Source organism: Panthera pardus, unplaced genomic scaffold (genome assembly GCF_024362965.1).
Source record: "Panthera pardus isolate Hobbes unplaced genomic scaffold, ASM2436296v1 HiC_scaffold_1, whole genome shotgun sequence".
NCBI lineage: Eukaryota > Metazoa > Chordata > Mammalia > Carnivora > Felidae > Panthera > Panthera pardus.
Genome location: NW_026526654.1, coordinates 89,987,285 through 90,012,129, shown reverse-complemented (window position 1 = coordinate 90,012,129; position 24,845 = coordinate 89,987,285). Strand labels below are relative to the sequence as shown.

General features: G+C 35.2%; 1 protein-coding gene across 1 annotated transcript in view; it reads left to right on the top strand.

The window, feature by feature from the left end:
- ZMYM2 (zinc finger MYM-type containing 2) overlaps positions 1–24,845 on the top strand; it is a 98,430-nt gene that overhangs the window by 51,943 nt on the left and 21,642 nt on the right. Inside the window, exons 9-16 of the mRNA XM_053903881.1 lie at positions 808–958; positions 1,664–1,779; positions 4,590–4,706; positions 6,882–7,032; positions 9,576–9,748; positions 16,919–17,084; positions 17,657–17,691; positions 24,255–24,384. Of these exons, the coding sequence (XP_053759856.1) occupies positions 808–958; positions 1,664–1,779; positions 4,590–4,706; positions 6,882–7,032; positions 9,576–9,748; positions 16,919–17,084; positions 17,657–17,691; positions 24,255–24,384 (1,039 nt within the window). The remainder of the gene's footprint in view (positions 1–807; positions 959–1,663; positions 1,780–4,589; positions 4,707–6,881; positions 7,033–9,575; positions 9,749–16,918; positions 17,085–17,656; positions 17,692–24,254; positions 24,385–24,845) is intronic.

Genomic DNA, 24,845 nt, shown 5'->3' with positions numbered 1-24,845 from the left:
TATCATATAAACATACCAGTTCATCTGAATTGTATTTTTGTAAGACTCTATATTTCAGTAATACTGCTTTCGTCTAGTAATTTTCAACGTGTACCTCCTTTAGTCTTACCATCATATATTTTACCTTGTGGCTTTGAATTAGTGTTGGCAAATATTCGCTCTTGCCAGAAGGATTGACTATTCTTATCTGTGGACTAATTATTAGCTTTAGTTAATAGCCCAAAATCAGGTTGAATGACTTTGTTTTAGTTAAAAAAAAATTTAAATATGGTGTTTTATTGTGGTTGAACGAGGTTTTAAACGTAGAATACAAAGGTATGGTTAATTGGTTTTAAGAGAAGTTCTGTAAGTTTTTGGGACAGCAGCACAGCTCAGTGCAAAAAGTATTTAACATCAGACTTTGCTCTGAAGGACCGTAGTCATTTGATTATTAAGGCTTACATTTTATAGACACATTTAATTTCTTCTGTCAGATGACAAAGAAGTGTGTCATGGTCAGCAGAAAACACTGTGTCTTTGTTGTTTTCAGTTTTTACTTAAGGATATATAGGGATTCTGTTAAACTAATTAATAGGGGAAAAAATCCAGTTTTTGAAAGAGACTTAGCTGAGATCATTACTTTTGTTTAAACCTAATTTAGATGCATTGCAGTTAACAGTTTGCATCCAGATGAAGATTTCTGACCCACTAAACCTGATTAGAGATTAACAGAATTATTTTGCAGAGAGAAAAGGTGTACTGAAAAATAGAATTTTTTTCTAATTAAATTGTGATTTTCTTAATTTTCTTTTTTGTTTCAAATTTTAGAAATATGGAAAACTGACCACTTGTACTGGTTGCCGAACACAGTGCAGGTTTTTTGATATGACTCAATGTATAGGTCCTAACGGATATATGGAGCCATATTGTTCAACTGCTTGCATGAACAGTCACAAGACAAAATATGCAAAATCACAAAGTAAGTTTCAGGTATTTGGAAAGTTAAAAGACTTTAATAACATGACTAATTTCTTAACTGCACTTTCCCTTTAACTTTGTTTTTATACTTGTTTTTAACTGCATAAACTATTTTTATTCATCACATTAAACTTTCTTACCGCAGACTTCTTAAAAATTTTTTTTTAATATTTATTTTTGAGAGAGAGACAGAGTGTGACCAGGGGAGGGGCAGAGAGAGGGAGACACAGACTCTTAAGCAGGCTCCAAGCTCTGAGCTGTCAGCACAGAGCCCACATCGGGGCTCGAATTCACGAACTGCGAGAACATGACCTGAGCTGAAGTCAGATGCTTAACTGACTGAGCCACCCACAGCTCCCACTGCAGACTTTTTTAGTGGTTTTTAACCGTTCCATAGATCTTTCATTTTCTTTAATTTTAGGTGATTGGTGAAGTTCTGTCCATGGCTGCATTCTTAGCAAAATTGTTTTTCCCTCAGAGATTAAAACTGAGATTGTTTCATATATCCATGTTTGTTTTACAGATATGATATTGGACTCTTTAGAACAGTATATTTTAAGGTGGACGTAATCTTGGAAATTTATTTTAATAAAAGAATAGTTTACAGAAGGTTCCATTAAAAATTACTCTCAGAGGTCAAGTAGGATTTGTTTTTAGGCTTTTATTACTTTATAAAGAACTCAGATATGTACTTTTTCTCTCCTAGGTTTGGGAATTATTTGCCATTTTTGTAAGCGAAACTCCTTACCTCAATATCAAGCCACAATGCCTGATGGGAAACTGTATAACTTCTGCAATTCCAGTTGTGTGGCTAAATTTCAGGTTTGTTATTTATTTTGGATCTTTCCCACTCCCAACAAAATACACACGGGAAATAAACAGTGTAATATGCTTCATCTTTATTTAATATGTTAACTTGCGTGTTGTTTGTTGAGGGCCAGACTGCAGGCGGAGGTCATAGAGTCACTGTAATAGACATGGCTGCAGATGCTTACCGTGTGGCATGGAGACTCTGATGACTTTTCAGTTGTTATTTATATAACAGACTTGAAGGAAAATAAGTTTTAGTATAATGGAGCTCGATGCCCGATGTGTACTATTTTCTTAGTGGTTTCAATAACATGTGGCTCTGAAGGAGACTTCTGTTTTATGATAAAACATAAAACTATGACAAAACTATGACCAACATGAACAAAACATACGACAACTATTTGTCAGAAATATGCCAGTTAAAAAGGGGATTGGACTTGTTACAGTAGGCCCTAATTTAATACAAAATCAGTTTAGGGAGACCTTTTTCATTTTTGTAAAGGTAAAGAACTTTCTGGCCTACTTCTTCAAAGTTGGGGTTATGGATAACTTCAGAAGATGTATTACTGGAAGTGTTCGGACTTAAACTGACCACTGGGAGGGAATAGCTGAAAATGGGATTCAGCATTAGTTAAGTGGCATGAGTAGGTTTACTTATGTGAAAAATTCAAAATATTTTTGAAATACTTGTGAATACTTGAAATATGTATGAAATACCTATGTGAAAAATTCAAAGATTCAATCCAGTACATAAAGTGATGCTTCATGATAGTGAATCTTCCAGCATTTCCACAATGTTGTAGGTACTGTATTCTGCATTATATAGCCTGAAAATGTAGTCTCTTAAATATGTGACAGTAGTTGTAACCGTTATTTTCATTTAAATTCAGGTGGTTTTTAACTCAACCAGGCACATGTTGTTTTTGTTAATAGTTATATCCTCCACTGAGTTAAGTTAATAAGCCATATTCATAACTAAACTTTTATTTTGGAAGCTGGGATCGTGGCAATTGAGAAATCCTTTAGAGTGGTAAAATACTGCTTCGGACTTGGCTTTTCCAAAACTAGAAATTAAGGAATAAGGAAGGATTAATTAGATGAGAGAATGACAGAGTCTTTGACATGCTGCTTCTCAGACTTCACCTTTCTGTATTACTTTTTGATGTTTGAAATGTTAATGGAAAATGTTTTTTAAAAAATGTTTTCACTACTTTTTTCATTTAACTGAAACTTGTATTGCCCATGATTTGATGAGACCACTCGTGTATGTACATTGTATGTGCATTGTATCTTGTAAATACTTAATGTAGATTCTTATAGCCAGATAAGCCTGTAAGCAGCCTCCTCACTATAACCGCGTAAAAGTAATACAAAGTTGACAAATAGACAAGCAGCATTTTTTTCCTTTCTCTGTATCTTAAAGCAAACCATAGATTTTGAGCTTTATGTCTTTATTAGATGTTTTTCCATTTCAAAATAAGGTAATAGGTAGTATTTCATTTGTTTTGAAAGAATACTTAACTTTAATGGACTTGCAGTTTTTTTGAAGTGAAGTGTAAGAACACTAGCTGGTTTTTATTTAAAAAATGTATTCACCTGATGGTTACTGTCTTAAATCTGCATGTTTTGTTTTTTCACAAATCTTGATTGTGTTGTATGTTGTATGCAGAAGTTTTAAGAAATGTTTAAAAAACATCTTTTTTTAGATGTTTACTTATTTATTTTGAGAGAGTGCACACGCGTGCGTGCGAGCAGGGAAGAGACAGAGAGAGAGGGTGAGAGAGAGAATCCCAAGCCTGTCATGGGGCTTGATTTCACAAACTGAGATCATGACATGAGCCGAAACCAAGAGTCAGATGCTAAACCTAGTCACCCAAACGCCCCCAATTTTTTTTAAATAAATTTTTTTTCCTCTCCTAACTGCCACCCTGAAAAAAATTTAATATATTCTGAAGATTATATATGCCATGTAATATGTTAGAGAATGAAGATTACAGCATACTCACCACTCACGTTAGAAACTCGAACAAAACTTTTAAAACCCATCTATGCTTATATCTTTTCCTATTCTGTAAGTTGTTTGAACTTTTAAAAATGCCATAAAATGAAGACTATTGTTATCAATACCAGTCTGTTCATCTTTCACCCCTGCCTAACTTTGTAAAAGAAATGACCAATTTAAAAAAGTATTATAGGCTGTTTTCCCTGATGGAATTGGAATAAAAATGATAGCAATATTGCATGTGGGACAAATTACTACTTAAACTAGGAGCTAGGCTTTTTTAAAGATTTAATTACTAGTTCAGAACTTGGTGAACTTAACTCTTATTTGCTTACATTTTCTTAAAGAGAAAAAAATCATACTTTAACTGTATGGTATTTTGTCCTTTTTCATGTTATTTTAAATAAGTACTAGTGATCCTGTAGTAAAAGAATTTCAGTTTCATAAAACTTAACTGTACTAGTGTAGTTTTTATTTATTTGGTTATAATGTTTTATTTTTGAGAGAGAGAACACAAGTGGGGGAGGGACAGAGGATCTGAAGCGGGCTTTGCACTGACAGCAGAGAGCCTGATGGGGAGCTTGAACTCATGAACTGTGAGCTCATGACCTGAGCTGAAGTCGATGCTCAACCTACTCAGCCTCCCAGGTGCCTCACTAGTGTCATTTTTAAAGACAAAATTGAGAAATGTAATTTTATGTGTTGAGGAAATATTTAAGCAAAATACTGTTTTCTGGACATAGTCAATATTTGACAGTAGTTACAAATAAAAATTCTAAAATCTGTGTCAGGCTCAGAATGTTTTTATTCTTTGTTTTAGGCTCTAAGTATGCAGTCATCTTCCAATGGCCAGTTTGTAGCTCCAAGTGATATTCAGTTGAAATGCAACTATTGCAAAAATTCCTTTTGTTCAAAGCCAGAAATCCTGGAATGGGAGGTAAGTTCAATTTTGTTATGTATATTATCTTGCTTAAATGAGAGTATAGTAAACTAATAATGGTGTTTCAATTTGAGGATCTATTTCTTAGTGTGTAGGGATTCTTCAGAATTTGTGATGATTGAATTATTTACTTTCTTATGGGAATGGCATCGACAAAGGACATGTTTATTTTTAGGTCAAACAAAAATTATTGAAGTCATATTCATATATTGACATTATGTTTGTGATCGTGTATGGAACGTTACTCTGTTGAGCTACATATCTGGAACATCTGTTTGTACCGTGTTTTTTCATTTTTACTCTCATCCTTATATTGTCTTTGTAATATCTTGTATTGCCTGCTACCTGTATAAATTAAAATTTGTTAGTCACTTAACATATTGTCATTTAACATTTTATAATTGTCTTAATAAAAGAATCCTAATATAAATTTATTTTATTTTCCCTTCTCATCACTCTTGCTTTCACCAGTTTGACATATATTTTTGCCATTAGTAAAGTCCTATCGTTATTGTTTATTTAAATAAGGGAACAGTGATGGATGGATGGATGGATGGATGGATGGATGGATGGATGTGTGGGTGGGTGGGTGGACGGAAGGATTAACAGTCAGGTGGACCTGGCTGAACATTGCTTTCTTGATCAGTGTTCACCCTTGGCCATTCTTTCTTTTCTCCTTTTTTGATGGCATGGAATATGTAATAAAATGGTGTTTAAGACATTAGTATTAACAATAAATTGCTCTTGAACCAAAATTTGTTAGTGGCTATTGGCAGTCACTCAGTATCTGAGTCTTAGGAGAAAGTGTAACCAGAACGTGACTACATGATTACTAAAGTATTCTGGGAATCTGAAATTTCATTGTTTTAAATTTAGTCCCTAGAAAATTGTTTAGTTTGTTATTTTGTTTGGTGCTTTCTCAAGAGCACTTAAACCAATTCTTGGAGACTGTTGTTGGCACCCAGTGATGATTTTTAGTGACTGTAACTCTCTCTAAATCATAACAGGAAAAATGTTGAAGGCCTAGTAAGAATAAAGGAATGGTGGGGAATGAGGAAAGAAATCCATAAGCAAGCACATGGAATAATATCATATAGGGAATAAAGATCCTGCCTAAACTGAATTTTGATCATACCAGATGAAATGGAGGTCCTTTCTGTCGATCTCCATGTTAGAACTACCTGGCTTTTGTAGTCTTGGTGTTGATTTTATTTACATGAAGGTAAAGTATTAGGAGGAGTTAATAAACATTGTCTATCAAACTGAATTAGAGTTGAGCCATTCCCTCAGGTGATTGAGAATTCAGAGGCTTTGTTCTTCTCATTCCATGGTTGGCAGTTGTGGTTTCTTTGTTGCTGTTTTTCCTCTTATAAGTTATATGTCCATGATGGGGCAATTTTCCACTGATGATTGCCTTACTACTTGAGTTGCTTCCTAGACTCTTTCACCTTCCTTATCTTGGTCTTCAGCTGTCTTTGCCAAGCGTTAGGTAGATAGATTAGACCTAGTCTGTATCCTTCATAATAACAAAGGGGAAAAGGTGCTGCCCTGTAAATTTTAACTTGATTGTGTTTGGCTGCATATTTGGAGAGTGTAGCTCTGGCTTTATAGGTTTGGGGCCAGGAGAAGTAACTAATAATACTAACCTAGCTCCATTCAAGGGAACCAACTGAGTCTCAAGTTTAGCAGCATACTTACGATGGCCCCAAATGAATACTCTATCCATCATAGGTCTGTGATAGGAATGTGATTGAGTCTGCTTGGCTGTACCTATGAAGAATATTTCTTTTTGAGTGAAACTGGTGTTAATGTCATATTTCTCATCTTTTCTTAGTTTACCCATGTTTTATCTTTCATTGTTTTCTACCCATTAATCCAGTTCCCTTAGCAACACCAGACTGCCATCTTGTTTTAGTGGTACCTTTACTATTTTACTGAGTAATTTTGGGGTAGTTAATGGTATTGAAGTTTGTGGAATTATGTCTAAATATAGCAGTGAATTAGTTAAATTAGCTGTCTGTGGCCTATTGAAAATGTATCCCCAGAGATTATCAATCACATTAACTAGGTAAATGATTTAAGTTTATTTCTGTAAAAGTGGCTTGTTTATTTCTTAAACTTGTTCTTGAGGTGGTTGTCATATACTTACCAAGGTTCCCATTGTGCATTTAGAACAAAGTGCATCAATTCTGCAGCAAAACTTGTTCAGATGACTATAAGAAGTTGCATTGCATAGTTACATATTGCGAATACTGTCAAGAGGAGAAGACTCTTCATGAAACAGTAAATTTCTCTGGCGTTAAGAGACCTTTCTGTAGTGAAGGCAAGTGTATATACAGTGTTGTTCATAACTTTTATTAATATTTAATGTTAATTTTGTGCCAAAATATTCTCAAATATATTAACTACATATGTCCAGGGTAGCTGTGCAATTTTAGTGTAGCTGAACAAAAAAATTGAATTTGATTTTCTGCTGACTTGTTTTGTTATTTTCATTTGTAGACCTCTGGGCCTCAAGGTGTTTTATCTCTAAAAATTTGATAACCTTTTTTCCATTAAAAGGAAGTCTTGAAAATAAAAACATTATCATATGTCAAATCTAAGCATAGAAAATGTGATCTGGAAGTTGATTTTCCAAGTGGAATAGAACTATTTTCCTTTGGGTTCATTTCCCTGCCCAGCTTACTGCCTAGCCTACAGAGATTTTCTGTATACCAGAAAGAAAATCATATGTGGCATTACTACAGTGGAAAAATACTTTTAGGTTTTAAACAGGCAAACACTGGCTCTTACTATTGTATATTCAAGAATTCTTTTTCTTCTCATTTGCACCTTTGCTGCTCTGGTGCCAGGCAGCTGATTATAGAAATGAACTGCTGTTCTTGATTCTGATTGTCCAGAGATAGGAACCAGGATTGTAACTATGGATTTGGGGCTCTTGGTTATTATTACTTTCCCCCCCAAGTGACACATTCTTGCTCTACGCTGGCTTTCACTTTCTATTCTTTCTTTGGTCCTAGGCACTGAACTCTCGCAGCTGTTCTATCTGCTGTCCTCATCTGTGTTTCCTAGTTAGATTCCACTCCTCCCCCCGGATCCATGTTTTGCATGGTTTTCTACTGTTAGGGGCAAGAAAAAAGGTTGGAGAGTCCTCTAAGTGCCAGCAGTAGTGAATGACCAAAAGCCCAGAGGATTATCTGTCCATTCAGTTAGTGTCTTCATCTAATATGTTATACATTTCACATAATAAGATTATGTATAAAAGAGGGTATTGCTTATAAAACAAGGCATTCCTGTTTTTATAGGTTTAATTGAGTACATTTCACCTGGAATGAGAAAGGTAAACATGTTTACTGTTAAGATCACAGCTGTGATGAAAAGTGACATAATGTTTCACTGAAAAGATTGATTCTTTATTTTGCTCATTATACCTGAATTTGTATGCATTGACAATCTTTAGTGATTCATTAAGTCTGAACATACTGGTGTTGATGGCTAATACACCCATACGTGATCTTGTATCCTTTAGATAATGTAGATTTTACTAAAATGAATAGACAATAGCAGCGGATAGAGAATTGACATTAAAGAGAATTTTCAATTAGAGGGACTTCTATCTTTAGGCAATAAAAGTTTCAAAAGGATGTGTGTCTTTTTCCTGTTCAGTAATCTATTTTGTGCTTTCTCTGACTACACCTAGTTCTCTGCTGGAACTTGGCAGAAATAACAAAACATGTAATACCTGATACTACCATCAAAATCTAATTAGAAAGATAAAGCTTTAATAAGGTAAAATTTTAAAAAGACTTAAATTTCAAGATAACAGAAAAGAAGTCATAGGACAGTACATAAATAATTGCCAAATAAAGTAATAGAAAAACAATTAACAGTTTGAGTTCACAGATAAGAAGGGTCACTTAAAACTAGGTTAGAGTACAGAGTTTGTGGACAAGGCGTAATTTGAGCTCCTTATTAATGGATGGGTAGGATTTCAGTAGATTTGAGTGCATGGTCATTCTTATGTGGCACAGCATGAGTAAAAGTATGGAAACTTTTTTAGTTCTTTTTTTTTTTTTAAGTGTATTTTTGAGAGAGAGAGAGAGAGTATGAGTGGGGGAGAAGCAGAGAGGGAGAGGGAGGAGAATCCCAAGTAGGCTCTACATTGCCAGCATAGAGCCTGATGCAGGGCTTGACCCACGAACCATGAGATCATGACCTGAGCTGAAATTAAGAGTCAGACACTTGACCGACTGAGCCATCCAGGCGCCCCAAAACTTTAACAGAGATATTATAGAGATTAAGGCTGAAATGTGAAAACACTTAAACTGCTGCATTCATATAATAGACAAAGGAAATACTTATTAATAATAAGAATAACAACGTTTTCTCTAAACAAGTCTATATACCAGTTTTCCTTTTCTGAAGGTCCTTGTAGGTTGACAGAAAGGTAAGGCTAGAAATTTTGGCTAAAATGCCTACTTAGCTGAGTATATCTTTATGTTTACTCAGTGCTTCTCAACAGTCTACATTGTTTCATTTCTCTAATGCCTATTTGTGGTGTGTTTACTGTATGATACTTCTATTTAAATAGAGCAAACAAAATAGTTATGAGGCATTGCTAGATTTGAAAGTCTTAGAACATTAATTATTTGAATTCACATGAGATCTAAGAAAGTATTCCATATTCTGTTTCAATATTTACAGGTTGTTGATCATACTAGATTTCAGTTTTGGTCAGGAGAAAAGAGGACTTTATATGCAAACTTAGAGACTCTTCTATAAAGCTAATGAACAATTTGACCTCTAAGTAGTTTCTTAATGTGTTTTTGTTTGTTTGTTTGAATATGAAAACCTTGTGTTTTTCAGGCTGCAAACTATTGTATAAACAAGATTTTGCGCGACGTTTAGGACTGAGATGTGTTACTTGCAACTATTGCTCTCAGCTGTGTAAGAAGGGAGCGACTAAAGAACTTGATGGTGTCGTGAGAGATTTCTGTAGTGAAGACTGCTGTAAGAAATTTCAGGATTGGTACTACAAGGCAAGTAACTAAAATTTTTTTTTACAGCAGCTGCTTTAACCAATCTTTGATAAGACATTACAGTTATTATCATTACACTTATGGTAGCTTATGTATTTAAAAAATGTGCGCACATTAAGCTTAGCCCACATTATGGAATTCATTAAAATTTTTATCATTTCAGTTTTTCTTTATAACTTGAATAGCATTTTTACTTGTTTTATAACTTAGCTGTTCCCCAAAACTCTAGGATATAGCTTTGTTTTCAGCAAAACAGAATCTTTGTTTTCATTTTAAACTATATTGCTTAAACAAAATAGATTATTTCTTTAAAATTTGTTGGGTCTTTATTTCACCAAATAGAAACTTTTTTTTTTTTTTTTTTTAAGTTTTATTTATTTTTGGGACAGAGAGAGACAGAGCATGAATGGGGGAGGGGCAGAGAGAGAAGGAGACACAGAATCTGAAACAGGCTCCAGGCTCCGAGCTGTCAGCACAGAGCCCGACGTGGGGCTCGAACTCACGGACCGTGAGATCATGACCTGAGCCGAAGTCAGCCGCTCAACCGACTGAGCCACCCAGGCGCCCCGAAACTTTTTTTTTTTTTTAATGTTTGTTTATTTTTGAGAGAGAGAACGGGGGGGGGGGGGAGGGGTGGGGACAGAGGATCTGAAGCAGGCTCTGTGCTGTCAGCAGACAGCCTGATGTGGGGCTTGAACTCACAAACCGTGATATCATGAGCTGAGCCGAAGTCAGACACTTAACCAACTGAGCCGCCCAGGCACCCCACAAATAGAAGTATTTTTGATGAACATGATCAGTGTTGAACAGTAGCAGGTAATTGTTTTAGGCACTTATGATGTGTTTTGAAACACTTTGTTCTTTTTTACCTTTTAAATTGTCAAATTGAAAAGACACTATATGAATAGAGACCAAAAATATTTAATTTGAAACTGTGAATAAATGTGTGTGTGTGTGTGTGTCTGTCTTATTAAAATCTACTTCTAGAAGAGTGAAGATAAGTCACTTGTCCACTGTATTTTTTTCTATATAAGAAAAATGAGTGTATACTTGAGCTTTGTTTAGTCAGATATTACCCAAGAAAACGTTATTAGTTCATATGTCCGTGACAAGGAAAACCATGTCAATGTTAAAACTTCATTATAGTTGCACTTCTAAAGCATGTGAAGACAGACATCATCATAACTTCAAAACTGAAATATTGCTAAAAGAAATAAAGAGTAAAATGGCTGAAACATATAGAATATTATTTAGTTCACTTAGTGCAAGTGATTATCGTTAAATGATACTATTTAGGAGAATTCTTGGTGTAGTTCTTGAATGTCTACAGCTCAACATATTAAGTAACATTTTTTAAATAAAAAGAAGATACTTTCCAAGTTGTAAGAGGTTGTGGAGGCTAAGAGTTTTGGTGCACTTCATTATTTTACTGTTGCTTCTGACTAATTTAAGTCTTACAGTTAAGGTTCAAATTTTAGAAACACACAGGACAGGGGCGCAAGGGTGGCTCAGTAGGTTGAGTGTCCGACTTCGGCTCAGGTCATGATCTCTGGGTTCGTGAGCTTGAGCCCTGCATCGGGCTCTGTGCTGACAGCTCAGAGCCTGGATTCTGCTTCGGATTCTGTGTGTCCCTCTCTCTTTGCCCTCCCCTGCTTATGCTCTCTCGCTCTCTCTCTCTCTCTCTCTCACTCTCGTTCTCAAAAATAAACAAACATTTTTTAAACATTAAAAAAAAAAAAAAGGAACATACAGGACAAACATACTAACACCCTCTAACATGCATTTCTTTTAGTTTAAACCAACCTCTTATTTTGTTATAGACAGTGGCAATTTTGAGAACAGTCGCTCATAATGTTACTTTAGTACCTTTAAAACCTCAATTTTAGTTTAGCACACGTGAACACTGTCCACTGTTTAGGAGGTTTTATTTTTGAAAATTCGTTTTGGGTAACCTCAAAACAGTGAAGTGGCTACAGATGGGAGAATTCCATTTTATTCTTACAGTTACCTTTTTGATAATTTATTTTATAGTTTGAGAGGCAAGGTTGTTACCATGTGATAATGATGATTTCTCTGTTATTCCATTATATAAATTTCTGCTTAATTGTGAATCCAAACCTTTAATTAAAAAAAAAATTTTTTTTTGGAGGATTTTGTTTTTTGTTCAAAGGACACTGAAAGTATTTCTCTGTTTGGCTTCTTTCTTTGAATGAATTCTTGTTTTCCTTTTATATTAAAATAGAGAAATCTTTTGGTGGGTTCTCTCCCCCCCACCCCCCCTTTTTTTTGGGAAAGCAAAGAAGTGTTCTTTGGCAAATGACCACATTATTCTAGATGTTGCCATTTGTTCCATTTTGCTGTTATTTTAAAGGATAATTGTATCTAAAGTTTTTATTTATGCACTGTTTAATGAGGAAATTTTGGTGAGGCAGTATATTTCAGAACATATAAGAACGTGTTAGTTTAATAACCAGTTGTTATTATCTGTTGGTTTAATGTCAGTATTCTATACCTTAAACACATACTTATTATTTGTCTTATTTTAAGCCCAACAAATGTTTGTATAATATGCACTGTAACATTATTACATACTATACTAATCTGAGGAATAAAGGTAAGAACAATTTTGTCATGTGGTAGGGATTTTTAAAGCAAGTAATGACGATTTTTCTGTGTAATCAGTAGGAATACCGGCTTTGAGATGAAGAGTTGCCCCCCTCATTCATCATAGGCTTCTCTATGAAGGCAGCCAACACTGTAATCAGAGAATACGTTTGCTCTGTGTGCTTTCCACTTGAGTCACATTGTGTTTTCTTACACCTCCCATGAATCTCTTCTGTTCACTGCTACCGTCCTGTCATCCTCTCAAAAACGTAGTAAGTTGGGTCCCACCAAGTTTTGATTATTCTGACCTTCTTTCCTCTTCCACTTTTTAAATTTAAGAACTCAAAAGTTTCACATTTTTAGTTCTTTAAAAAGTGAGACCCTTTATACAGTCCATCCAGCTTTTATTAGAAAAATCATTTCTTAAAAAGTGTGGCATTGGGGCGCCTGGGTGGCTCAGTCGGTTAAGCGTCCAACTTCGGCTCAGGTCACGATCTCGCGGTCCGCGAGTTCGAGCCCCGTGTCGGGCTCTGGGCTGACGGCTCGGAGCCTGGAACCTGCTTCCGATTCTGTGTCTCCCTCTCTCTCTGCCCCTCCCCCGTTCATGCCGTGTCTCTCTCTGTCTCAAAAATAAATAAACGTTAAAAAAAAAAAAAAAAAAAGTGTGGCATCAAGGAAACTTGCGAAGCAATGGCTAGCCAACCCAGTTGTTAACTTCACCTTTAGTCACGAGCATTGCTCCCTAACCAGAGGAGCACATACATTGCAGTTTCCGCCTTCTCTTAGCTTTGTGCTTCAATTGGAGAGACTATCTAGAGTACAAGTAACTTTATGTTTTTATTTATTTAAATTAAATATTTATAATTCTTTGCCTTAACATTCTTGGCTTATGTTTGTTGTACTGGACAAGACGTTTTGAATGATCTGTTTTTGGCATTATAATGGTTTACATTGGGATTTTAATAGAGGCTTATTAAATACTCTTCTCTTCTAAATTGGAACACATGCAACCAAAAGATGTTGAGAATAAAATTAACAAACATTTTTTTCTTCTCCCAGATAATTCTTTAGAAGGAAGTAGATTTTACTTTTCCTCACAATAAATGTTTCCAGGCATATTGTGAAACCAGGTGGGAAGATAGTTCTTTCGATCTCTATAAGTTAAAAATTTGGGGAGAGAAAGGAGTTAGTATTATAATGGAGTGTGATATGTTTAATGTAAAGTTAATTTAAAAGACCTACTGTTTCTTCAGAATACTTCACAGTACTTAGTAGAACTAATAATCTTGATTTAAATGTTATTACTTCAAATTACAGTGTTTTAACACAGGTTTTGACTTGTTGTCCAAACCAGTAGTAAATGGTAGGGGTATTAAAGTCTTTAATGTGAATACCCTCTAATAGTATAAAAGTATGATTTATCGGTTTTGATCAAATTAATACTTATGTTTTAGTAAATCTGAGTCATAAAAGGAGCTCAGTAAAAAAGATTGGGCTTTAAAAATTTTGTCTTTTGTAAAAAAAAAAAATTGCTGTAAGTACTGATTTTAAAAGATTATTTGTTTTTGAAATAATTTTAGAAAGGGAATATCTAATATTCTTACTTTAGATACGCTTTTTGGATAACTGAAGAGTTCCTAGCACTTTATTAGATCCGATTGATGAAATAGGAAACAAGTAGATACGAAAGTTACACAGATGTATATATATCACCCAAAAATGAGAATTTGAAATGGCCAAATAATAGGGACTGCATCAGTACAGGCTGAATGAATAACCCTTTGTCAGTTACTGAAGAAGAAATTCCTGTATTAGCTGAGATGTTGGATTAAGAGTTTTGAATTAAGAATTTAGCACCTGCATATTTAGGTTGTTTGAACTGTTGACTGTTACCCACTTTCCCCCCCACCCCGACCCCTTATAACAGACAATCCCTGATTTTCCACAGTGACAGGGAAACCACTAAGTAGATGATGAAGTGGTATTTTTTTAAACCAGCAGTTAAGTCATACTTCACTTCTTTTGCATAGAAATGTTCAGCTTTTCTAAGAGTTCTCTTCTGTGGTTGGGAAGAAGTGGTTTTGGTAAAGGAATGATGGTCATTTTTAACCATGTTTCCCAATTAGTCATTGTATTTGAAGCTCAATTCCAAACACTTGCCTCCAGAATTTGCATGAGTGGTTGTAAAAGAAAAAAACTAAATGGAAAAATGGAAAAAAGGTTTACAACTTTTAAAACTTTGATTATGGCATTAAATTTGGGATTAGGATTGAGTACTGGTATTATCCTTCCATTCTGAAAATGTGTATACACATGTTTTGTTTCCATTTGCACATTGGCATTAATTTTGCTCCTCTTCAGATACAGAGAAATCAAATTAATTCAAACAAATTCAAATTGTTTTGAATCTTTCTGGAAGAAAGGAGCTTCAAGTACAAAATCCAAATGTCTATAGTAATCATGAAGTGATTTCATTGTTCAGATTCTTTGAATATAATGTGCTGGGCTTTATGTCCTTGACCTTCTAAATTACTGCAGAAATGGAAGTATTTTAAGAGTTAGCATAGTATAGGTAGTGATTTGAGTAAGTTTTACACAGATTGATTTGGGTTTTAGATATTACATGGAGAACCTTCTTGCAGCATTTTACTTCTGTTAGGATTTGTATTCTCTAGTTAACTCATATTAATTCATTTTGTCTTTCCATTGTCTTTATAACTTGTTTGATTTGGATTGTCTGCCTTGAATCCTGTCTCTGCATTTTTAATGTTTGACCTTACACAAGTCACTTGATCTGTTTGGACTTTAGTTTCCAGCATTGTGTTGAGGATTCCAGGGAGTAGATACAACATGCCGGGCTTTTATTTTTCAGGTTCTCGAATGAGGTAGTCAGGCAACAACTTCACTTATGCTATGTTCTTAACTGTTTAGACTCAATGGTTAGAAGGTTAAGATTTTGATTTCTTCCTTTGAGCTTTGTCTTTTAGTGTAAAATGTGAAAAGGGAACCAAACACTGGAGCTTTTAATACTTCAGAGGTTATTTTAAAGAATAGTTTTTGGGTGGTGACCAGGGACCTTTTTCTTTATTGAGTAAAATATGACCTGGGTGATAGTAAGTGCTAATTATACTGAAGTTACCACATAGTCTTACCAGCAATATAAAATTTGAGGTCACAGTTTTTTGGACAAGAGATGTGATATTGGCATCACTTAATAGTCATAATTTATACTACAAATCTTCATTCATTTAACATTTATTCAGCAGGAGAAATACCTGACCTGGAGAAAAAAAAGAGCCTGTGTTCTAACCTTGGGGTATGTTTGTTATATAAGACCTGTTTATCAACAAAATCATTTGTAATATTCCTGACTAGGAATTTTGATATAGTATTTATTCATAGAACTCAACTATTGAGACATAAAATGAGAGATTTCAAAACCCACAGTATAGAACCATAGATTACGTAGAGTAACGAGGAAAAACCACATAATTATTATGAACGTAATATGTATTGCTTTATCAAAACTTCTAAGTTGTTAAACCAAAGGGTGATTTAAGAAATATGGTAATTTATTTCTACTTTAACTGGATCAAATACTTAATTATGAAAAGAACTGTATTTGAAATTAACCATTCATATCCTTTGGTCCACTCATTGATCAAATTGTTAAGAATTAGTGAAAATGGGCAAAATTTAGGGGATCACTAAAAAATAAAAATCTGTCTATTATGGATTCACCATCATAAGGTTTAACTTTTTATGTATGGATTTTATTTTTGTTTTGTGGGGTTTTTTTTTTTTCCTATTTCTTTTTTCTTTTCTTTTCTTTTTTTTTTTTTTTTTGCCTATGAAGTTGTTAGACTAGTTGAGGGTGAATTGTGTTCCTAGAGGTAGGTCAAATTTGTTGTCTTAAAGTATAATTATTTTTCAATCAATTAAATATTTTGAGTATTTGAAACATGAACTTGAAGTTCTTGTTAATAGTTAAATCAGTGTATTTAATAAAGCTCTTTAAATTTATTAAACTGTTGAATACACTTCAACTTAACACGCATGCTTTTCTCATAAGAGCTTGTTTCAGAATTTTTCTGGTCTTACACAACTTCTTTAAATTGATTTTTCATGAGCTATCAGTTGAACGCAGGAAATCTGTTTATTACTCAGAGATTTTCAGTGTAATGATTGTAGAAAACTTCTACAGTATGTCATTAGAGTCCTCAAAATTATTTTAAAATATTAAAATATACTGTACCTATTTGGTCTACCAATGTTCACTTTTTTAGGTTATCCTATCTTTGTAATGCTGGTCTTTAACTTCTGGTAAGTATAGAAAGGATTTTGATAATTAGGTAAATTGCTACAGTTTTTTCACTTTTATTGTGGATTTTATTGTATGTTTATGATTCATACCATTTTTTATCAGAAATTGTTTTATCACATTTGGCAGAATTACTGATAAACTTTTAGAAATCTTTTAAAATATACATCTGACTAAAAATTTTCTAATTTGAAATGTCTGATACCTTCCTTTTTTTTTTTTTTTTTTTTTTTTTTTTAATTAAGGCTGCAAGGTGTGACTGTTGTAAATCTCAAGGAACACTTAAAGAGAGAGTGCAGTGGCGTGGGGAGATGAAACATTTCTGTGATCAACACTGCTTACTACGTTTCTACTGTCAGCAAAATGAGCCCAACATGACAACTCAGAAAGGACCTGAAAACTTACATTATGGTATGTAATAATTTAGGTGGTAACTTGAAAAACCTGTACAGCAGTGTTCAGTTTCTAACTGATCTGAATTCCAAGTGATGATAATGAATAGTTGATTTTTGACATAGTTTACTAGCAGATTTCATAGTTTTTCTGGGTGGAAGTGCCCACGTGATATTTCTGTAGATTTATTGCTTTTTATTTTATCCTCTTTTAAAACTTTAGTGCTAGTTAAAAGCAATGCAATTCTGAATGAAAACCATTTTTAGCACATCGTATATGCTGAAACTCGGTTCGGAGGAACAATAAAAACTCTTTACAAGTTGTGACTTGTTGAAGAGTTAAACATAAGAACATAGTATTGACCCCAAAGCAGCGAATACTTTTTGAGAGGACAAAATGGGAAAAGGGTTAATTCCACTTACTTAGCTTTGTGTCGCAGCTCTCACATTTGATATTCTTTACTTAAAATAGCTTAAAATATTTTCTTCATTAACTCTTTTTAAAAATCAGTAACATTTAATGAGAAATACAGATTTAGAACATTGTGCAGAAAGTGTTACTTGTCTTATTTTTAATTTGTTTGTTTTTAGATCAGGGTTGTCAGACGTCCCGAACCAAAATGACAGTAAGTATTATTTAAGTAAAGTACTAAGTGTTGATTTTTTAATGTGGGTATAAATAAAGAGTCCAATTTAATCTGATCATAATAATAAAATAATTTTACTTTCCCCTGTTGGGACCGTTGAAGTATTCAGCTGAACTACCCAGTATTAACACAGATACTTTGAATTACTTATGGCCTCTACCCACATTGGAGGAGATAGACATATAAATGGTATTGAAGTTGAAGTGCCTATAATCTTTAAGGCAGTAGCAATAGTATGTTTGAAATGATTGACTGAATGATTGTGTCTGTTCCTGGTGGCTGTGAAAAAACTTCTCAACAATTTAGTAGAAGGTTGCCAGGTAGAAAGGGATGAAAAGTAGGAGAAATGTGCTAAGGGCATGCATAACTATTCATTAGGGCCAAACTTAAGGGGGACCTGTGGTGAACTCAAGGGAAATGAGGGTAAAAAGATGGGCTGGGCCAGATTATTAATGGCTTTGAGCATATATTTCTCCAATAGGTATCTGAAGATATATGTTGGGGCCCAGAACTTGTGAGTTTTTAAATATGAGAAATAACTTTCATAACATGTCCTGTGGACTTTTTTCTTTTTTCTTTAGCCTTTTGGTGTAATACATCAAGTTCTGCTTTATGTTAGCATTTTAAGACTTTTGTAGTTTGAAAGTGGCGGCCATTTGAGTAATGAATAAAGAGAGGAAGCAAAGTTTTGCTATACTTTGAAGCACATTGAGATACCCTTTTGTATGCTGAGTAACAATAATCACCAGTGTTGGAATGCAGGTATTTCTGGTATGCTTACCCAAGGGAACCTCTATAGGAGTCATTTATTGGCAGTATATTAACCCTCTGAGCTAGTTTTTATCTTGGTAAGAAAGAATAAATCAGTGGTTCTTAGCTCTGGCTACACATTAGAATCACCTGAGGAGTTTTCAGAACTTTCCAATGCCTAGGCCCCAACTCAGAAATTCTGCATTTTTAGAAAGTTCTTGAGGTGATTTTAATATGTAACCACGATTTAGGATCACTGACATTGATGAAAAATTGGTGATTTTACATTATTCCATTCAGTTTTTGCTTGTGATGTTAATAGTTAGAATCCTAGAAAGTAAGAGTGCTTTCTTCTTTGTTTTCCTCCCCTATACGTCATCCCCTCTGCCTTGTGGAAAATTATATTTAAAATCAGATAATTCATAAATAACTTTGAAGACTTCGGCTGAATCCTCTGATTTCAATACCAGGCACTTTTATCCGTAATGAGGAATATAAGGATGGCCACTCCCTATTTTGTTAACTTTGTACAGCCATAAGGCAATTTCTAGCCTTGTTTCAAAGGCTTTAAGGCACCCCTTCTACCAGCACAGTATTAAATACTTTTTTCCTCTCCGAGCACTTGAACCACATTATTATGACAGACAGGATGGTCTAGGGGAGAGTAAGTCAGTGTGCCACCGCAATTACCTTTTGTCTTACTAAAGCCCTCTCCCATTTTTTTCTTGTAAGCTTTTGGAATCTTAATTCCTCACCCATGAACTTCAAAGGGTGAGAGCCTAGCTGTATAATTTTGGACAAGTCCCGTCACAGAAGTTCTCTGTGAATTTCCTTATTTGTAAAATGGGGATGAAGATAGTGCCTGCTTCAGGGTTATCACATAGTAAGTATTAAACACATGGTAGCTGCTATGTTCCAGACCTCATAAAGGCAGTATGTATGGTAGTTAAGAACACAGGCTTTGTTGTTAGATGAATTTACTTGAGTCCTGACTTCATAATTTTTAGCTCTGTCATTGTTACCAGGTTGTTAATTTCCGAGCCTTAGTTTTCTCATCTGTAAAGTTCCGGGAGTGATTAAGTCACTTACTTCTTGTAATGTTACAAGAATTAAATAACCCATTTCATGAGTTATGTAAATTTGGTGCTTTACATAATGTCTTAGCCCATTTGAGCTGTTGTAACACAATGCCCTAGATGAGATGACTTACAAACAACAGAAGTTCTCACAGCTCTGAAGGCTGGGAAGTCTAAAATCAAGTTGCTAGTGTCTGGTGAAGGCTCGCTTCCAGGTTTATAAACAGCTATCTTTTCACCATGTCTTCATATGGTGGAAAGGGGTGAGGAATCTCTAGGATTTTTTGGGTTTTTTAAAGTTTATTTATTTTGAAAGGGAGAGAGAGAATCCCAAGCAGGCTCCACATTCTCAATGCGGAGCCCAAGGCAGGGCTTGATCTTACGAACCATGAGATCATGACCTGTGCCAAAATCAAGAATCAGATGCTTAACAGACTGAGCCCCCAGGCACCCCAGAATTTCTTTTATGAGGGCATTAATCCATTCATGAGGGCTCTGCTTTCATGACATAATCACCACCTAATGACCACACCTTCACATGCCATCACATTGGGTATTAGATTTCAACATAAGAATTTTAGGAGGATACAAACATTGTAGCACATAGTCCTTGGCATGAAGCAAATACTCAACAATTGGTAGCTTTTGTCATTATAATTTTCATTGTTTTGGGTCCTCCTTCAGTATTTATTTTTTTGAGTTTTTATTTATTTATGTTGAGAGAGAGAGAGAGAGAGAGAGAGAGCGCGCGTCAGCTGGGAAGGGGCAGAGAGAGAGAGAGGGAGGGAGAGAGAGAGAGAGAGAGAGAGAGAGGAAAAAATCCCAAGCAGGCTCTGCAGAGTCAGCACAGAGCCCAACGTAAGGCTCGAACTCACGAGACTGTGAGATCATGACCCGGTCAAAATCAGGAGTCGGACCCTTAGCTGACTGAGCCACCCAGGTGCCCCAGGTGACGTAGTTTAATTGACATGATGCAATGTTTCTAGAATGACAGGAAGTAAAACATTGAGTAATCTAGGACATACATGATTTTAGACCCCTTATTCTTATGTGGGGATTCTAGAGTATTTTGCAGTTTGGACCAAACTTACCTAGTCTTAGTATATAATAGATACACAATAACTCTGTGTTAAATTATTCTTTCCATTTTACAGTTGAGGAAATTGAGACATGAGATTGAGTCAGTTGCCTGATGTTAACACAGCAGTAGTGTTAGAAATAAATTCCCTAGGTTCCTGTTCACAGCTCTTTTTCTTAGCTGATTAATTATGTGGTTTGAAATCCTGATGAATCTAGAATAAGCTCATACTAGTACCAGCCCTGTGGCCATATGTATTAGTTTTTAAAAATTTATATCTTTCCACATCTTAAAATATGCACAGATAAATTTATTAAACAGTGATGTTTTAAGTACAATTGATCATCATTCATATTTGCAAATTTGCCTCTTCTCTAAAATTTATTTGTAACCCCTAAATCAATGCCCATGACACTTTTCAAAGACATGTGCAGACATGTGCAGAGTGGTAAAAAAATGTGAATTTCCTGAAGTGCATCTTCCTACTGAGGTGTGGAACAAGGCAGAGCTTTCCCTTCTTGTCAGCTCATCCTGTAAACAGGTCTCCTTTTCATAGTCTAATTAGTGTACTACCTTTATCGTATTTTGTCCTTTTTATTGGTGATTTTGCTTCATAAAAGATCCCCTAAACATAGTATTAAAGTGCTGGCTAGTGTTCCTAAGCACAAGAAGGCTGCTTTTTGCCTTACAGAGGAAATACGGTGTGTTAGGTGAGCTTCATTCAGTTTACAGTGAGTTTAATGGTCGTGAATCAACAATATGGTATACCCAGAAAAAAGGAATAAGAAATTCACCAATCTGTAGATGAGGCAACTCCAAGTGCTAAAATAAAACCTATAGTGCATGGTGAAGCTGTGGAAAAGAAGGAATAGTGACTCTATTTATGGATTCATGGACTTAGGACTAATTAAAGAAAAAAACCAAAAAACAATGAAATAGCATTGTGGTGAGACTTTGAGCTTACAACACGTTTCCCAGGATCAGGACAATGTTAAAACGCTCCTTGCCTCCTGCTGGCTGGCTCACACATTTTAAGGAAAAACGGTGTGAAAAATGTTAAACTTGTAGGCAAGGTGGGTTCTGCAGATCAGAACCAGGATGCTGTGGAAGAATACCAGCTAAGTGATAACACAGGAAGAAGGGATATCCAGACAAGCAGGTTTTCCACACTGATGAGACTGGCTTGCTTTCACAAGGTCAGTGGCAAATGAACCCATATAATACAAGTGGTGTCCATAGCCCCTGACCTTTAAGTCATTTAGAGACCATACAACCTTGCTAGAGTGTGCCAGTGCCAAGAGTGGTTTTATGTGTAAATCCTTCGTGGTGCATAGAGCCCCAAATCCATGAGCGCTTACAGGGAAAAATTGAACTGTGTGCCAGCCCATTGGAGGTGGGACAGAATGCACGCATGGTTATCTAAAATATTCTGGGATTGGTTCTCCCAACTGCTTCATCCTAGAGGTTGAAGGTTTTCAGAATGAAAACCTTGCCTTTGAGGTTTTATTCCTGGATAATATCCATTGCCTTGAAGAACTCAAAAATGCCTATCTCAGTGTAGTTCCTTTTATGTCCCCAAACACTGTGTTTCCCATCCACCCCCTCGATCAGGGCACACTTAAAGCTTTCAAGGCCTACTTCATGAGAAAGCTTTTGAGGCTCTCAACACCAACAAGGAAACCACCTTGATAGATGACTGGAAGTCAGTCACCATACGCAATGTGATTGTTTTGGCACAGCTTAGGACAGCATCGAGCAGGCTACTGTGAATAATTGTTGGGGAAATGTTTGACCAGACTGCGTTGAAAAGTTTCAGAGGCTTTGAAGGTGTTACAGAAAATAAAAAGAACAGTGTTAAAAACATAATGTGTGTTGCACCAAGTAAGTGAAGAAGGCTTTGGGGCCATGCAGGAAGAAGATGTGGAGGAAATTTTGGTAGAGAAGGCAGTAGAGCCACCGATGAAGACCTGGACAAGATGACCAAAAAAGGCATCAGATTCAGTGATGCAAGGCAGCCTAAGACTCCCAAGAATTGCTCTTCTAACAGTGGCCAAAATACTGGAATGGAATTCTGCCTTGGGAAAAAGTGTGTGTGTGTCAGTGACACACATGGAAGAATGTGACTCTGTACTTGAACAAAGCCTCAAATTTAACACCACTGTGTTTGCCCCTTACGTCAAGACGCTTAAAAGATTTGAGGTGAGAAGTTAAGCAGACAAGGCTGACTTAATTCTTTGAAGCCAGTTTGGGAGGGAAAGTTGCTGATATTGTCCACAAGTTGCAAGAACCAAACTCTTGAGGTAGAACTGCCAGATGTCACCATGTCACCCTCATCGACTTCTTCCTCTTCTGCAGAATAATTGTCAACAACCTTTCCCTTGGTTTTTATGGGCACGCCAAAGGTTGAGAGGTTTAACCACACAGTGCACTGCCCCATTGTACATCCTGCAGGTCCACTAAGAGTAAGACGTTAATGTTTTTATAAAACTTTAAATGTTTAATCTTTGGTTTTTTTCCTAGGACTTTATTTGCATTAGTGTACAATATATAGTGTGTGTTAACAGGACTGAGTATGAGTACTGTATGGTATGTGTGTATTGTATCTGTGTACTGTGTGTGTGTGTGTGTGTGTGTGTGTGTGCGCACATACCTGAGTGCGTCCGTAATCCTAGTACAGTACGCAAAAATGCTATAATCATAATGTGTTATAAAGAATCTACATATAATTATTTGTAAGAAATATATATGAAATCAAGGGTGTTTTCAGCAGAAACAAGGTTATGCATTGATGTGACCAGAGGCTTGCAGGAACCTAACCTTGTATTTCCTTTTGGAGTAATGGTTCAGTAGTGTTCATGGTGACCGTCTAGAACTTAAGTACCTCAGATATTCTGTACCTTTTTTCCTAGATCAATAGGTGGTATGGAGAGCACCTTATGTTTTGTCCCTTATGGACAGATCATTAGCTTATTTTAGATTTTATGTGTGTGTATGTGGGCGGGGGAAGGGGGAAGCATTTTCAGCTGTAAATAATGCTACAGTTAACATGGTGAAAACATCTGAGACTATTATCTAGAATAAGTTTCTGAAATTGTAATTGTTGGGATATAAGAATATATAGTTGGAAGCTTGATAATATTTTTGGTAATTCTTTTCATCGTTTTTTTTTTTTTTAACTTTTAAAATTTAGTATATAAATATACAAACTATATATCCAGTACAGGGAACTAGTATGTATCAGATGGCCATAATAACTAAGAACTTTTTTCTTTCTCAAGTAAATTTCAAAAAGCCTAGTTATTTGCAAAATTCAGGTTAACAACCTTGCTTTTTTTTCTCCTTTTTATTTAAAAGTGGCAATTGTCTTTTTATGGTTTTTTAAAAAATGTGCTGGTGGTATCCATTGAAGGTCACAAAGTTCTGTAGAATGAATGATTACTACTGCTTTGTCTGTAGTTAGGACAGATTCATACTGATCCTTTCAGATTAAGACTATGGTAAACATAGTAATAATAACATAATTTGGTTATACTCTTATACTTTTGTGTGTTCCCTCCACATGACCTAGATATTCATTAACACCAGGAAGTAAGAAAATTAGAGGCAAAAATAAAATGTTTCCCTTTGCTTCTCTGTAGGGTTCAGCTCCACCCCCTTCTCCAACACCTAACAAGGAGATGAAGAACAAAGCCGTTCTCTGCAAACCTTTAACAATGACGAAAGCCACTTACTGTAAACCTCACATGCAGACCAAATCTTGTCAGACAGGTAACTTAGGAAAATTTGACTTAACACCTCACTCACCGAAATTCATGATTGTCTCAAATAATAGGCTACGGAATATATCTGCTTGGTCACTTTGTCATTCCCTGTTGATTTTGCTTATCCGATTTTAGATATTGCGTTGAGAATACAGCATAATATTTAAAATCATTAATGAAAAGCTGTGTTAAAGGTCTAGAATAAAAATTATGTCACAGGTGAAAAGCTATATTAAAAATTTCCTTGGGGCTGAAATTCACTAAAGTTAAAGTGTTGCCTCAGAGATCACCTCTTTAAGAGTGACCTGTAATGTTAACAATTCTATTTCCTTGTCAGAACGCGATGAAATAATTCAAATATGTGTTTTTATGAGATTTAAATGTATCTTAATTGATTAGATACGTATTTTTGCAGGGGTTATGAGGGGAATCTAGGCTATCTGGAACTATGTAACATTTTTAAGGGAT